Source organism: Agelaius tricolor, unplaced genomic scaffold (assembly GCF_023055355.1).
Source record: "Agelaius tricolor isolate 1412-34295 unplaced genomic scaffold, bAgeTri1.0.p SCAF_7, whole genome shotgun sequence".
Taxonomy (NCBI): Eukaryota; Metazoa; Chordata; class Aves; order Passeriformes; family Icteridae; genus Agelaius; species Agelaius tricolor.
Genome location: NW_027269267.1, coordinates 38,322,605 through 38,340,499, shown reverse-complemented (window position 1 = coordinate 38,340,499; position 17,895 = coordinate 38,322,605). Strand labels below are relative to the sequence as shown.

General features: G+C 36.0%; 1 protein-coding gene across 14 annotated transcripts in view; it reads left to right on the top strand.

Moving 5' to 3' along the window:
• The window catches only part of GPC5 (glypican 5), a 602,268-nt gene that overhangs the window by 221,272 nt on the left and 363,101 nt on the right, over nucleotides 1-17,895 (top strand). Inside the window, exon 7 of one of the 14 annotated variants that reach the window (XM_071430996.1) lies at nucleotides 13,748-17,625. The exons of 12 other annotated variants lie outside the window; for them this stretch is intronic. In XM_071430996.1, the coding sequence (XP_071287097.1) occupies nucleotides 13,748-13,774 (27 nt within the window). In that variant the 3' untranslated portion in view covers nucleotides 13,775-17,625. Of the gene's footprint in view, nucleotides 1-11,049; nucleotides 11,765-13,747; nucleotides 17,626-17,895 lie in introns of those variants that run through there. One more of the 14 variants, XM_071430994.1, reaches the window with a different exon arrangement.

Sequence of the window (17,895 nt, the reverse complement as noted above, 5' to 3'; positions counted from 1 at the left end):
CAAGTGCTCTGATGGCATAGTATCACTACTCAAGATTTTGAAGTAATATTTTACTAGTTTTTTAAACTATGTTGTCTTTAAAAGAGAATAATTTCTAAAAGGGACTAGCTGATCATAATCAATTCAGACAGTTCCAGGAAACAGATGAAATATCAATTTTTGAGCTGTAAGTTCATGAGTCATTACAATATGTGCTATTATTAACAAGGTCTTATGATACAAACATATTCCATGATTGTTACTTTATTTTTAATTTAAACTAGTTGTCTTGTAGATAATTATGGGGAGAAATACATGATGATATATGCAAGCATAAAAAAATCTACTTAATGTCTGTTTCTTTATAGGTTTTCTTATCAATTTCTTTCTTCCTTTTAGCAAGTTATACAAGTGTATACACTTATACACACGCATACAGAAAGCATCTTTATGCATAATCACAGAAATATCCTCTATCATCTGTCTGGTTTTGTGGCTAGGGAAAAATAACTATGATGGGATTGTCCTCTGCTTAAAGGTAGCAGATAACTGGGACCTCTTTTGTCTTGTCTATGAGGGAAAAGAAACGAGCATTGTTTGGAATTTTATTTGTGGTTCTGTCCTGTAATAGTTCCAGTCCAATGGCATGAAAGTAGATTAGTTTACAGAAATTTTGGCACAAAACTGGTATCTACTCCTGTAGTCCAACATTTCCTGAATAATTATTTTTAATAGAGAAAAAGCCAAAAAACTACTTGTTCAGCTCACTATCCAGTAACCTCCATTTCAATCACAGCTTTCCTTAGCAAGTCTAATAATGTTTTGGCCCTTGCTGAGATAGCATTTATCTATATGGGGAAAAAAAAAAAAAGAAACTCAAAGTCCAGTAAGGAACAATGTTATGTGGTGATTCTTGTCAAACTAGTCTTGTGGAAGTGGAAGTGTTTCGCATGCTGAATGCCTGTCACAAATACCTCAATTAATTTCTTTATTGCCTCCTAACCAATTTTTTCACTTGCTGAAAGTTAATTTCTGCAATAGTTCTCCTTTCTGAGCTGCTCTGTCTGAAATGGAAAATGTTTTCATTTCTGCTTGTTTACTTTATAGGTTCCTGCAGACTTTCTTACATTAGATTTGATTGTTGAATTTAATTTCAGGAAGGCTTTAATTCTTTAAAGATAGCCCCACTTTTCTGTCACTCCTAGTTAGAGACATTTAATCATTCACCTCAGTGCAAACAGTCCATCAGGTTTTTAACAACAGAACAATGACACACAAAAATGGAAATCCATATTATGAAAGAGGCCCTAAATCAACCCTTACTGATTAATTTCCCCTTTATTCACAAAGCCTAAATCATTCTGACTGAATCAATCAAAAAGCTATTACCTTCATACTTGCAAGTGTTACTTTCAAAATCAATGAAAACTGAATTTATTTTTAAGATGCGATATATTACCAAAATAAGAGTTCCCATTTACTTAAGCTAGAGATTTATCAAAAACTGCTACAGTTGGTAAAATCTTAGGGTTTTACCCTGTATATTTTTTTGTGTTTTTTTTTAATTTTTAGCTTTGTCCACATTTTCCAGTTTCATTTACTTCAACAGCTGAATTGCTCTTAATTTTGTGAAAGTGTTTTTATTGCTTCTGTACATGAAGGCTCTCAGACAGAACAGATAGATATTCAGTTAGAGGAACTTCCTAGGGATATATCAGTTGGCAGTAGCTTTGGCTGCAATCACTATAAAATCAGGGAGTTCAGTATCCTGAATGAAGTAAGGAAGGACAGAAGCAGCATACAGACTTTGGGGCAGCAACCCAGAGAATTAAGAAAGTTGGCTGATGTGCTTGCAAGGCTGCTCTCTGTCATCTTTGGAACATCATGGAGATCTGGGAAAGTATATGGTGACTGGAAAGAAATAAAAGCCTGAAGGTCAGCCCAAGGACCTACAGGCTCATCTTTGCCTCATTCCCTGGGAAAATCTTGCAATTGTCTTACCAGAAGTAAATTGTGTCTGACCACCCTACTGTGGTAAATTATGTCTGATCACCCTACTGTGATAAAATAACCTGGCCAAAACTTAAGAAATCACTTTGTGCAGTTGTAGAGGCTTTGGGGCTTCTTGTTTTTATATGCAGAGCCTTATGTGTATCTGAACCATCTTAGGAATCAGATAACAGCTTTCAACTAGCAAACAAGCCAAGATCTTTAATAGTGAAGTTCCTTCCAGCATGCTAAAGCCACGTTTTTTGTTTTCAAATAAATATATCCAACACCCTTGCCTATATTATATCCAGTTATATTGTATTATATTATATTAACCATAAAAATATCAATATCATAGGATTATATTGAATTAAAAAAAATTACTATCTTCTTTTATTGCAAGAGGGTGGGGAAGGGCAACTATGAATAAGCAGTCTTATTCTGACAGAATTGCTTGCAGGGCAAGAGAGGTAAATTCTTGTGACCAAAGGAGCAGACTCTTGCAGAAACTGAATTTAAGCTCTGCAGGAATGGATTTATTAGTCTTGTCATCCTCTGCTTCCTCCTTAGCACACATCAACATGGTTCCTCTGCTATACAGAATTTGGTCATGGCCGCTGCTTCTGCTACAGGTGTTCAGAAATTAAACTTCTGCATTTGCAATTGTATGTCCCTTCTGGTATTACTCCAGTGAGAATGGCAGCTTTTCTTCCCTTTCAAGAAGGTATTTTAGTGAAATTTATTCCACTGAAAGGAAACTGTATGTTCCTATGTTCACATTCACATTCAAGGCAGCAGAAACTTAGGCAATACTTGACTCACATTTTGAAGATCTTTTAATTTGTGTTTTTAAATAGAAAGCATAGAATTTAGTGCAGTTAGTCATGCTTATTTTGGAAAACTATCTTTCAAATTCAAACAATAAGATCCTTCTGATCTTCCTAGAAGACTTCCTATCAGATATTCAACTTCATTGCAATTTGCTCTTATCAGATTCCAATTGGCCTTTTGGTTTCTAAAAGGCACAAATTAACAGGAAATAGGGACTTCAGTAACATTATTGCTATCCTTTTCTTTTCCATGACAAATTCCTAGAGAAACACCAAGAAGCTGATTTTCCATATAAATTGCAACTTAGTTCTTTTTTTGGTAAATTGAAACATGAATTATTTATAATTTTTTTTTTCCTTTTTGCATCTATTTTGGGGTGGGGCAGCAGTTTGGTGGGGTTTTTTTGCATTTTTTGGTGTACTTTCTTAGCACAATAATTGATGTAGCTTTGAAAACTTAATAATTGCCTTTCAAGAAAGAAGGCTTTTTCTCATTTTTTTCACACAAATTCTACCTCCTAATTTTCTTGTACCTCTAGTTCTTTTGTCTTTCACAGTTGCTTGTTTATTTTGACAGCTACATTTTTTCAGTCAGCATTTTCCAACACGCAGAGGAAATATAGAAAGTGATATGATGAAATTATAAAGAGATAAGCATGTATGTCACATACGTAAGAAAAAATGTGCAAAATCAGGATTGCGTTTGAGAACAATGTTTCTTTCCTATTTGTGTGCCTGCCTATTGCTCTGGAAAACTTTTAATCTAAGGAAAAATGGAGATGGACTGTATTAAATTCTTTCTTTATTAAATTTCTTCTTTCTTTCTTTCTTTCTTTAAAGGCTGGACCATAGAAGAGATTCTCCTAAGAAAAATAAACTAATCACTGAGATTTATTTTATAAAGTAGACAAAATGCTGTAATGTATATTCTCCTTCCCATCCCAATGCTGTGCTGATTAACTTTAGTTTTTACAATACTAACTAGATCTTGGTATGGCTTAGTGATGCTGCCTGAGCAGACTGCTCATTTGTGTGCAATCCATTTTTGTCCTTTAGGAAACATTATTCTAGTGTTTATAACATACTAGTTTCTTTGATCAATACGATGCCACATTTACCATATATAAACCAGTTTCAAATTTATTTTAAGAGCCAGCAAAGTCTTGGCTTCTCTACTTATTAAAAAAAAAAAAAGAAAAAAAAATTGTCTTGGATAATGGCTATGGTCCTTCCTGTGAGGAATAGTGTCTGACTGTCTTTTATCTTAAAGGATCTATACACATACTTGTGCAGTAGAATTACAGAATATGCAGCAATTAGATGAATTCTTAGATGGCTGTAAATTTCTATCATTGAATTAGCAGTAGCAAAATCATGAATTCAGTTTGTACATATGGGATTTTAGCCAAAGGAAATAAATCAGTGTTTTAATTCACTTGGGTTCAAATTTATTTAGACTTGTCATATTTAACAAAAGAAAATCATAAGCCATAAAGGAGCAGTCAGGCATGATATTAAACAGCTGAACATGTCAAAATGATCGGCATGTAGTTATGAAGTTTCATCCAGTACATCACTGCTCTACAGTTCTTGTTATTGTGTTTGATTTGTACATGCTTTAGATAAATTGATGTTGGGTGTGGAAGGCAACCTTTACTTAGCTTTTGTCCACTGACTTAAGTCATTGCTTGGACAACATTTTCAGGCACATGGTGTGACTCTTGGGGTGCCCTGCGCAGGGCCAGAAGTTGGACTCAACAATCCTGATGGGTCCCTTCCAACTCAGCATATTTCATTCTTTGATTTTATGAATAGTTCCTCTGTTTCCTCAAAGGCACACTGGTGTAATGATCCCTTTATTTCTGTTGTTATTTATTGATATCTATAGCCCGTAAATAAGGTATTTACAAACAGCTTTTTTGCTTGTCATATTTCTCCGCTGAATTTTCCAGCAAACAAAAATTCTTGCATGTGTTGCACATGTATGTGCAAATCAAATTGGACACATTGCTCTATGCAGTTTTATAAGAAATAATTCAGTTCTAGGTCATTTGTTACTAATCCTTTTTGATCTCAGTGCCCTGTTAAAGCCTTGACATTTGAGTTTTCATAAGCAGGCAACTATTATTAGTAAGTTACTTCATGAATGGTAAATAGCTTCATAACAGTTCCAAAGCATGTATTTTCCTGTCAATACCCTTTGCAGCATGTTGTGCTCTGCCTCATCAAAAGAAAGGAGAACAGCTTATGTATTATTAATAAGCAACTCATTTATAGATAGGAAGTTGGTAATCTTTGAATATTAATTGGAAGAATTCTAAAGGAATTATTATAACAGAAACACAGAAGAAGATTCCTTCCTCTAAGTGTTGAATAGCATATTATTTTTGGACTATAAATTATTTACATGGAGTTGCTGCTTAGAACCAGGAACTTTTATCTTTCAGTCCTTGTTTTAAACCTGATCAGCAAAATGACATCTATCTTCACGTTTCCCCTAGAGCCTGGCAGTCATGAAAGCATAGCCATTTTTAGGCAGATGTTTGCTGCTGATAAGATGCATTAAAGCATGGACCATTAGCTGAACTGTTTTGTAAGTCATCAAAGATTCAGATTGTTTAACAAATTGATATCTATGCAGAAAACAAAAGACAGAGAAGGTCTGTGTAATGCTGCAGTAGTTCTTATTGAGTGTCTTTAAGATCAACAAGAAGTGTTGGGCAGAGTATGAACAGAATGGCAATGGGGCTTGTTTCAAAACAAGCTGAAAACTGAATGAAATACATCATTTATTAAAGTAATAGATCCCACTCACTACATCTCCCAAATATGCTGAAGCAGACCTTTTTTTCTGCCTACTCACATCTATTGCTGTCATATTTAAATGAATTAAAATATAACTTAAGCTTTGCATAGAAACACATCCTAAAACTATGTGTGTGCTGCATGCAGTTTACAATTACACAGGTAGCATGTGACCTAAAGATAAAGATTACAAATGGAAATCTGAATAGTAATAACTAAATAGCTGAATGGAAGAGAAAAAAAATAGCAAAGGTTCTGGAAAAGAGTAAAGATGAGTAGAAGCAGAAAATATTCACTGAAAGGCAGATGAAAATTGGGGCAAAATGCAACAATTGGTCTAGGGGGAAAAAACTGAAATATGACATATATACTAGTAAATATTTAATGGCGAAGACTAGCAAGAAGAAGAAACATTGGAAAAAAGGGAAGACAATACATGCCCCAGAAATAAAAAAAGAAAGAAAAGAAGAAAAGAAACAAACAAAGGAGGGAATTTGGCTGAAAAGAGAGGCAAGGAAAGCAAGAAAGGAATAATGTTACTCTGTGTACATGTATTCAGAGATGAGAAATTTCCTACTTACATGCAGACTATGCATATATACATATACATATATATGTCATTTCATGGTATCAACTGTGACTTCTAATGTCACAGAATCACAGAATGGGTAAGGTTGGAAAGCACCACAGTGGGTCATCTGGTTCAACTTTACTGCTCAAGCCAGGTCAGCCTAGAGCACATGTCACAAGGTTGTGTCCAGACTGTTCTTGAATGTCTTCAGTGGTGGAGACTCCACAATCTGTCTGGACAATCTGTTCCAATGCGTGGTCACCCACACCCACACAGTAAAGAAGTTTTTCCTCATATTTAGGTGGAAGTTCCTGTGCATCAGTTTCTGCCCATTGCCTCCTGTCGTGTTTCTCAGCACCGCCAAGCAGAGCCTGGAAATATCATCTTGGCACTCTCCTTTCAGATACTTATAGATATTGATGAGGTCCCTCTCAGACTTCTTTTTCGAGGCTAAACAGGCCCAGCTCCCTCAGCCTTTCCTTGTAAAAGAGATGCTCCAGTCCATTGCCCGTTGCAAACATCTCCATTGCCATCCCTTGGACCTCTTCCAGGATCTCCATGTTTCTTTTCTACTAAGGAACCCAGAACTGGACACAGTACTTCTGTGCCTCACGAGGGCTGAGTAGTCCCTTGATCTACTGGCAAAGCTTTCCCTAATGCACCCCAGGACATCATTGTCCTTCTTGGCCACAAAGTCACGCTGCTGGCTCACAGACAGCTTGTTGGTCACCAGGACCTCCAGGTCCTTCTCTGCAGAACTGCTGTCCAGCAAGTTGGCCCCCAGCCTGTGCTGTTGCATGGGGTTCTTCTTCCCCAGGTGTAGGACTCTGCATTTGTCTTTGTTGAATTTCAGATGGTTCTTCTCTGCCCATCTCTGCTGACTGTTGGGTCCCTCTGAAGGGCTGCAGAGCCCTTTGGGCTATCGGCCACTCCTCACAGGTTTGTGTCCTCAGTGAACTTGCTGAAGAGGCCTCTGTCCCTTCATCCAAGTGATTGATCAATAAGTTAAGCAATACTGGACCCAGTATGGATCCTGACTGGCACATAGTTACCAGGGTCCTTCTTGCCCTTTTTTGAAGACTGTCCTCATACAATGTCCTCATGCAATTGCCTGATAGATTTATAGATAAACTTGTTCTGCCAAATGTTTTGATAGATCAGGGTATTTTCATGCCCTGACATTTTTAGATTTGTGAACTTCAAATAGAGTTCCAAGTACTTTCCATGAGAGTGTAGCTTTGTAAAAAATGGAGATAGTTAAGAGATTTAAAGAAAAAAATCTTGGACAAAGAATCAAGTAAATCTTTGCAGTTGTAATCTAGTGAGGGTGTTGTGGTAGCCATGCTAAGCTCAGCAATACCAAATCAAAATTTTCTTTTTCTTCCTCTAAGCTTTAGATTGCAGCCTGTGACTGGTAAATAATATATGTTCGCTCAGGAGTTATTTTTGTCTTATCTTTTAACACTGTATAGTTTTTCTTTCTTGTCTTTTTGCTACTGGAGTCCATTATTGCAGATAAGGGGATAGATATATTACATTGGTTAAACATTCATTAATGTAGACAGCATTAATTATAAACACTTTGAAATTTACTGCTACTTCAGCAGGAATGGAACGGAACCCCTTATACTAGTGCTATGAAGACTTTATTTACCTTAATGAAAAAATATTTTTCAAGATATAGATACTTAGCAGGTTGTTTTGTTCTAACTTAGAGGCAAAAGAAATTAAATCTTGTGTAAACATTAGAAGAAAAGTTAAGGCAGTTATGAGGATTGGAATAAAGTTCTGTTCTGGCTTGCAGAACGCTGCTATGTCCTTTCCTATGACCTTTGTCTTTTCAAATCTGGACTGTCCCCAGTGATCCAAATGTGTAAATTTAATTGAAACCTGTGTTCCACTTCTCTTCACATACTTTTTACCCTACATACTATATGCTACAGTTTCTTCAAAGTGTCTCCATCTGCTGCCTCAGTGTAATTTCTCAGTTAAAAAATATTTCTTACCCTTCACATCACTTCAGTCCACAAAAGTTTATCAGTCAGACCATCCATTTAAAGACATCTGATCTGTTAGCTGACTTTCCCTTAGATCTCAGATTTCTCTGAAGAAGGTTTTCACCAATGTCAAGGCAAAAGTCCTGTTAACCTCTCATAGAAATGTCCATTCTAAATAGTTTTGTTAATCAGTGATTAAGTGATTGGGGAAAGTTCCCTACACATTTTTAAAGATTGTCAGTCTAATTTTTTGCTTAAAAGTAGTTTTCTAACTCCAATACATGGTCTCACTAGACACTAGCTAGTTTTTTATAACAAGCATCTAAAGGAAGTGCACAGAGGGACTTTATGTCTAAAATGTCAGTCTTCTGGAAAATTTCAAAAGAAAATGAAATAACAAGAGGATCCAATGCAGAGTAGTATAGTTTTAAATACAATTAATAAAAACTGCCTTGAAGCAGATAATATGTGTACATATGTGTCAACATTAATTTCATTTCTATGGAAAAAAACCTAAACCAAACAATCCCCCCCTAAACCTTATACAAGTTTTAGTATGTTTTCCTACAAATTTAAGATGAGTGAATGAGTATTTCATAGTGCAGCTGCCACGGGCTGTACACTAGTGGCTATATATCAGGAATTAATTGTCACTTTGCAAGCAAACAAGATAACAGTCAGGCCTGCACAAAAAATTACACTGTCTCAAAAAAATAAGTGATTCCTTGGAAAGCATAAATGAACTGATAATCAGGAAGCTAGATATTAGTGGAAAGAAATAAGCCCCTTGAAACATCTCAACACCCTAAGAGAATTTTAATAAGATATTACAAACTTCAGTAACAGAAAAGCAAGTGCCGAAAGAATGGAATCTGTCAGAGTGATCATCTAGCTGTGTCTAGAGAAAAGCTGTGGAGACTTCTCACAATTTTTCTTGTCCCCTACTTTAAGTACATTACTGCAAAGCAAGTTGCTTAGCTCTACCAGAATAAGATTATTTTTAGGTTTTCATTCATTGAAGATTTTATTACTCTGGCATAAACTAAAGAGCTTTTCTTATAGTAGATGTATCGGAAAAAAGATATTAATTTTTTGGCAGATAAAAGAAAACTTACTTTGTTTAACATTTCCAATGTCATCATGCAAACTGGCCTAGAAATCAGAGAAAGCTAGAGAAGAAAAATGTTGGACCAAGTGTGGCCTGAAAGAGATTTATTTTTTTTCTTTGTAAATGAACTAGTTTGCATAGGGACTGTTTGGCCCCACACAGCCCCAGTGTTTGGGTAACCAAGGAGCCAAAAAAGACAGTACTGATGGCAACCATGAGATTTAGTTTCCATGGAGATGATGCATATGCTTGTACCTTGCTGAACAAAAATGAAGGATGAAAACTGAAATTAAAAAAGAAAAAGGATGATGAAAAAATCAAATATGTCCCAGAAAATGTAAAATAAGACTAAGTTAGCTGAAAGCCTCACAAAAGGAATTAAAGCAAAGTCTATATATTTTTTTCTAGAAGGTGGCAAATAGCTCTAGACAAACTCATTCTTTATGCAATTTAAAAAGCCCATTTCCTCCATCTCTTCTGCCATGTTTTTCTTGTCCAAATCGTAGAGTCCTGGAATCATAGAATGGTTTGATTTGGACCTTAAAGATCATTTATCTCCAACTCCCCTGCTGAGGCCAAGGACCTTACACTACAATAGGTTGCTGGAGTCCATCCAACCTGGCCTTAAACATTTCAGGGATGGGCCACCCACAAGTTTCTGGGTAACCTGTTTCCAGTGCCTCAATCCTTCTCACAGTAAAGAATATCTACACAGTAAAGAATTTCTACCTAATATCTAATCTAAACCTACTGTCTTTCAGTTTAAAACCACTTCCCCTTGTTTACATGATGCGCGCTCATGTAAACAGTCACTCTCCAAATGAAACCAAGGTTGTTAGAATCAAGCACATTCCAGCTACTCCCAGCTGGTGGATTGCTATTTTTATTTAAAGCAAAACCAGGGGCATAGGAAATTAATGTGCCAGGCTGTGAATTTGAATGTCCGAGCAAGCAGCACACAATCTTTAATTGCCTGTAATTTAGGAATGGTAATCTGATGCACAAGAATGGATGAAGCCTGGGGGAGAAATTATTCCAATCAGTCCAATCAAAACTTGGCTGGGAGCTTTGTAGTAGGTAACTTAGAGATGAAATCTTCATTGGAGCATCAGTTATAAAATTCTAGTCACTTCAGGACACTCATTGCTTCACCAATGTCCCCAGGAAGCCAGGATATTTCCTGGTCTATCTATTCTGTATCAGGGACTTACAGAACTGAGAAATAACTGGGAGAACGGGAGAGCAAATCCTAGAGGTGAAGGTCAACAAGGAAGTTCATTCTAGGATGAAAAATTAGGTCAGACCAAATACATAGGTAAGATTTACTGTTTGAAGCAATTTGTTATCTTCAGAGTTGCAAACTGAAGAACTTGGCCAAACCCCACAACTTTTGAGAAAGAGAACATAGAATGTTTGAAGTTATACTGATAAAAATCGAAACTGATAAAATGACAATTTTGTGTTCCATGAAGCAAGTTTTTAGTTTTGGAGCTTACCCTGAGGAAACAGACCAAGATATCTTGTCCACATACATGTTCAGAATATATGATCTGGATCTAACCCTAAGTTTTAAGTTGCCTAGCCAAATGATGACAATTAGAAAAAAAAATAAAAATCCTGAGTTGGAAGGTCTTATCTCTCATGCAACTTAGTACTAATGGGGACTTACTAACTGTAGACAGCTAACTCAAAATGGATATACATTTTAAGATTAAAAAAAACCCAAAAAACAACCAACATTAAGAGTGTGGTAAACTTTTTGTTGCAGAGAGTGAACCAGCAAGGAATGCAGTGATGAGTGAAGAAGATGGAAACTAATCCCTGAGAATGTTACAGATACAGCTCTGATGTCAATATGCAAGAGGGCAATTCAAAGCCACTTATATTGTGATAAGGGAAAGTAATGCATTTAATTTGTAGAGTAGAGGAAGTAGGCATTTGTCCAAATGCTAAGATAAGCAGTTCACTGAACTGAAAATTCAGTAATTCGGCTGATATTTTAAAGAGAATTTCACAAGAGACAGGATCATTCCAAGTACAAGTTCTGCTCAGTTAGCAGAGCTTAATGACAGTTTCATACTGTAATCCCCCACCTCCTCACAGCCAACCCCCACCCCTCCAGAAAAAAAAATTGTAGAAGGGAAGCAAAAGGGCGAACCTTGGTGCTTACAGAATAACTCCTCTTTTGTTCATAAAGGCTAATAAGAAATAAAAGCAAGGTTTTTCTTTAAGATGTAAAATGTTGCTGGCACTGGTTCAAATATGTGTACTGCAGAAAGTAGTGATTAAGAGATCACAAACTGTATGATCAATTTTAGTCAGCATAATGAATAATTGATGAAGTTTTGCACATCCCTTAAGGTGTCTAAAAACCTTGGATGCTTTTCCAGTAAATTCCATTGTAATAGTGCACAGTACACTGTTACACAATTAACAGTAAAAAAATAAATAATGACATAAATAAAATAAAATAAATGATTATTCATTTATGTGTCTGTATAGCTTGTAAATAAGATTTTTATACTAAACTTATATTTTCTCCAACACATTCTTAACATATTCATAATTCTTTTATCTTGGTAATGCTCAGCCACAATCTTGCCTGAATAAACACCCAGAAACCTTTTAGAATTAATACTACAGTGTGATAGCAACTTTCTTAGTATGAGCAGAAAGACATCCATTTAAGATTAAAAAAACAGAATATCTGAATCCTTTGTAAAATCTGCTCCTGCTTTTGTATGATCACAGTAGAAAATAATTAGAAAAAAACATATTAAGCTTTGTTTTTTAAAAAAATTATAGACAAATATAGCCCTTGCAAAAAAAGTAACATTTTGGACCCACAAGTCCAAATACTTTGATTATTCATTCCAATTCCATTTTTCAGCCTAAAGTGAGACACAGAGCCAGCAAATAAAAGACTCAAACATAGAAAAAATAAATTGGCTACTTAATTTGGTTTCATTGTCATAAATAAGTGAAATACAAATTACATTAATTCTGTAAAAATTAATAAGGCTTCTGAAATTAAGTTCTAATAATCTAAGTGCTTATTATAACTTTTTTAATATTAGATATTGCTAAATCTAATAATGAGAAGGTTTTAATAGGTATTTGGGAAAGCAAAATTGTTTTGGTAAAACTAGTTTTGCAAAAAGGTTGGGACAACTAATTGAATCCTGTTTTTCTGTTTTTAAATCAATACTCAAAGTACACCTAAAGCTTAGACATTGAAAGTTATATAATTAACAATTCAAAATTGCCTTTTAAAAATCCTCTAAATAAAAATTTGCTATCATATTAATTTATACCCATCACATAGTTCTTAACTTACTGAAGCTTCCCAGCTGTAAAAAGATTAATGGCTGCCTCATGAAGTGTGTACAATGTAATTCCCAAACATAAATAGCTAAAATCCCACTTGTGTCTGTTCCAAATCACACTGCAAATATTTAGTGTAAAACTAGTAGAAATAACTGATTTACTTGATGGAATAAAAATGCCTAATTTTTGCATTGACTTTATATCAGTCTTGTCTATGGCTGTTACTACTTAATCACCTGTATTTCTGCACCACAATTACACTATTAATGTGCTAAAAGAATGCTAAAACTAAGTGTGAATAGTGTGAATAGTGAATAGTAGATATCTAAGGCTGTATCAAATAGTGTTACTTAAATAGTTTATACTATAGACTATGGTTTGTGAATTTAATCTGAACAAATATTTTTCCTTGCCTCCCAAACCCTGATTTTATGATGGTACTTAATAATGAAAGAGCTTCATTGTGTCCCCGATTATTTTGCTCTAGATGATGGGGAGAACTGTGAGGAGAAGTCTGGGTATTGCCATTGTTCTAATCCCACTTTTGACACCAAAATAATGTGATACACTCAACTAATGTTAGGGTCCAACTATTGAAGGATGCCTCTGCCCAAATTAAGGTGCAAATGAGACCATTAGTATGGATTTTATTTAAAAATAAATATGAGGTAGAGATAGATAGGAAGAGAATGGGGAAGAAGAGAAAGAGGATGAGTAAGGGAGAGATATTGAGCAAAAGATATCACCATCACAGGGGTTCCTGCAGCTTCCTGCTGGCCTTTCTTTACCCTGGTCTGCTCAGTGGTGTGGGTGCCCAAGTGAGGTACTGCTCTTATACAGTCCAATCCCAAGTATCCACGAGGTGTATGTGCCATTCCCATAACTTGGGATGGCGTGTGTGTAAGCAGTCGCTTCCTTTTCTCACAGTTTGCCATGGTTGGAATTTTCAACTGGATAAGTTACCTGGATCTGCTTCATCAGGCCTGGCATCTTCCTTTTGTTGCTGCCTGTGCTTTTCTCACAGTCTGCACAGTGATGTTTTGTCTGGTGTGCTAATTCCAAACCTTTCACTTTTGTGTAGGCCTGAAATTAATGTCTCCCTTTTTTACATCTGTGCCTGTTGTGGTGGTTTATCTTTCAGGAACTTCCTTCTCTGACAGTGAGCTGAGACATTTTAAATGTATCCTTTAAATCGTGAAAGCCGTGGTATTCACTTCCTTAGCAGTTCACACACATTGAGATGGTAAAGCTCTGTTCAGTTGCTCAAAGACTTCTCTGAAACGTCTTAGCCTATCTCAGACACCTGCATGTGGCTGGCAAATATGGCATGGGACCCACAGGTGTCACAGGAGCAGCAGCTGGAGGCCCTGCAGGATAGACTTTGCTGTCTCAGACGACACTAAATCAATACCTGCGGTCAAGTGAATTGAGCCTCTTGTCAGCGCACCGATAGTGTCTAGAGAACCAGCAGATCAAATGTCAGTGTCTGGTTTTAGAGTGACACAAATAGCTCTGTAGACTCTATTGACTGTATTTAGTGGATCTTCACTGACTGTGATGATAGTTTTGATTCCTATCTTAGAGATAAATACGTGCCTGTGGTACGAGCATTTTTAGCTACATCAGAATCTTTGCATAAGCAAAGTTTCTCATGTAGAAAGTGGAGTGAGTAAGAATATTGCTTTAGCCATGGAACACATTGGTTTCTCATGTCAGTTTTCATCTTTTGCTCCAACCTGTGGTGCAAGCAGGGCTTCTGGCATAAAAAATCTTTTTGTTTAAATTAAGCATCTTGAAAGAAAATCTCATTTGTGATCTGGGAATGTGAATGGTTCTGTAGCAAGAAGCTGGAAGATGCAAGTTAAATATTTGCTTCTGTTTCCTCCTTCCTTTTACTTTCCCTAGGAAACACTCAGAAATTTTTTGTGTTTTAATTTGCAGCTAAGTTTTTTCTTTTTGTTTTAGTTTTTATTTGTTTCTTTGTTTTTAAAAGGACATAGTGGTCTAAGAAATATTATATCCAACTACCACTCCCAAAGAGCACTGAGTTAAATTAATCTTAAGAAGCTGCAAAAAGGTGAATTATTAGGCCATTAGCCTTAAAACATATGTCCTTATATATTACTGCTGCAAATAATCAGTGAGTGAAAATGAATTGCAGTGTTTTCACTAGCTAAGGTTGTTTTATTCATTGATAGTAGTAGAGAACTCCTAAACCATGCACTGACATGAATTGGTTTCAGTACTATTAAAGAAACTAAAAATTCAGATCGGTGTCTGACTTTTATGTTGCAAAAAAATAAAAAAAATAGACATGCATATAATTATGTTTTGTGGGTAGGCCATATCCACAGAAACAGTGGCTGTGCCTTTGCAAGCAGTACTCCAGGAAAAAGTTCAGCAGTCTGAGATTACAATAAGTGCAGGCACGTTTATTGCCATCCTTGAAAGGTTAAACAAAAGTGTGTATAGTAGAGACAGGAAACGCTATTTTTCATTTAAATCTGTCCTTGAGGAGACCAATACCACGATGCAGACCTGAAGTCAATAGTTTAAAGGAGTGTGGAAATATATAGAAGATACAGAGAAAGCTATTATGTTTAGAAAAGATAACTCTCAGTCAGAACCTGCTGTTTATACATCTTTAGCCTCCTCTTTAAAGCAAAGAAATATGGAAGATGGTTTGGGAAATATATTCCTGGTTTATAATAATTTTCAGAAGGAAAATCTGGAAATTGAGCTTTAATCTGAAATTTATGAAGAATAATGATGAGAGAAAGAAGTTAGACACATTTGAAGATAAAATATTTTTACTAGTAAGGGTGGTTCACCAGTGCACTAATATGAAGATTAACTCTTCATAGTGTGAGATCAGGAAGTTATGACTAAATGGCTTTTTGCATTGTATGCTTCAGTCACACCACAGTTTGTTTATTCCATGCTCAACTGGATGATTCTTAAAAGCCTGGTTAAATAATTTTTTTAACTTCAAAGCTATGCATTTAGATGCTAAATTATTGGTTGTTAAAAGTGTTGAAATGCATTGTGAAATAACTCGTCCAAAGAGATATGCTCCATCTTTGTTTTACTGCAGTTTCCTTTCCCTGCATTTCAGTTCTCTCAGATTCAATGCTGACTCATTATCCAACAACCATCATTATCCTATTGCTAAATCCTTTAAATTTCTCAATTTTTAAGGGGTATGTTGAAGTCCATGGTTCTTGAATTGGGGCTTTCTAAATGAAGTGGAGTAACTAAAAAGGCATGGTCTCCTGAAAGCTTAATCTAAAAGCCTAAGCAGTGGGAATCAGAAAGAAAGCTGTCTGAATTTATTTGGTGTTATTTTCTTCCCAAAAGATTTTATAATTGTTATAATTAATGTAAAATATAAACCACTCTTCCCTATGCACCCTCACCCTCCACCCTCTGAAAGCCTATCACAACACTTTTCCAAAATGTTGGCAGAACCTCTGAAAAATTTTTGATAATTCTCTTTCTGCAATTTCAAAGTCAGTATTCCTTTGTCTATAGTTACCATAATACGTAAACTTTTACTTTTCCCGTTTTACCTTTTTCAAGTAATATCTGTAAAAATAACTAGTATTCCTGCCTTGCTTACTTCATAGCTATTGCATTTGTAATCAGTCACCTATTTTGTGTAGCAGTGAAAAAAAAGTTAAAATGTACTCTCAACCACCACTTTTGACAAATCCCACCTTTCTAACATTCCCTTCTCTCTGGCATCACGGTTTTGTCATACACTCAGTTTCTCTTCTATGTACTACATGAACTTGCACTTATAATGCTCACATAAGTGGGTTAGAATTGAGTGTCATTCAAAACTACTGGCCTCCCAAGTTCTTCTTGTTAGTCTATAAAATGCACTAAAATGGTGGTTTGAAAAATGTGTGGAAAAAAATAAGTTGAAAATAACATAAAAAGGGTTAGATACTGATAAAAATACTTTAACTTTCAAAAATAATTTAAAGTAGGTGTAGCTGTGTTTGCCCCAGGGGGCACTGAGAACATGAAAACAAATTTTAGAAACGGCTATGGAAAATCCAAGGAGCAGGCAACATTATAAGACACCACCTGTGTATTCAGCAAGCATGAAAGATTAAATTTGATCAGATCAAAAAGCACAATGTGGATGACACATAAGAGATGCCCTTGGGAGTTCAATCTGTTTGACTACAAGGAATGGTTTTTCATTAAGGTTTTTCATATCCACAGCTAACTGCACACTACAACAAAAACAATAGCCGTGTTCTAGAGTTAGAAGTTTCATGTTGTTAGACTTCTCAGATCAAACCATTTCATTTTCCTAATGGTTCTCCTGCTTTTTGAAGAAAAAACTAAGGAAAGAGGTAAGTAAAAAGGAAAAATCTGTATTTGTGGTGCCTGTCACCCATTCAAAGACTTTGTGAAGATAGCTTTTTGTAGTTTCTCATTTATTCAGCATATCAACTGAATGATTATAATATAACCAAACTGTAAAGGTGTTTGCAACAATAAAATTGGGTTTTTTTCCCCTGGGGTAAGCTACATTTTTTTTGTTTCTGTGTTCATTTTTTCATTTCTTGAAAAAAATCCTAAATAAATCTTTCTTTTTCTGTCACAGCTGTCTCTTATAGAGTCATAGATTTGTTTAGGTTAGAAAAGACCTTTAAGATCATTGAGTCCAACTGTTAACCCACACTGCCAAGTCCATCACCAAACCATGTCCCTAAGTGTTACATCTACATATCTTTTAAAAACATTCAGAGACAGTAACTCAACCACTTCCCTGGCAGGCTGTTCCAGTGCTCCTTTTCTATGAAGAAATTATTTTAAATATCAAATCTAAACCTCCCCTGACCCAACTTGAGGTGATTTCTTCTTCTATTTCTTGTTACCTGAGAGAAGGGACTGACACCCCACCCCAGTACAATCTCCTGTTGTAATAGAAGGTGATTATTGTAGAAGGTGATGAGGTCCCACCTGAACCTTAATTTCTCCAGGCTAGTGAACTCCAGTTTCCTCAGCCACAGCCTCACCAGTGCTGAGTACAGGGGGACAGTCACTGCCCAGGTCCTGCTGGCCACACTGTTGCTGATACAGGCCAGGATGGCTTTGGCCTTCTTGGCCATCTGGCTGTTTCTTGTTCAGTGGCTGTTGACCAACATCCCCATGTCCCCTTCTGCTGGGCAGCTTTTCCACCACTCTTCTGCCAGCCTGTAGCACTGCATGAGGTTGTTGTCACCCAGCTGCAAGACCCAGCACTGCACCTTGTTGGACTTCATACCACTG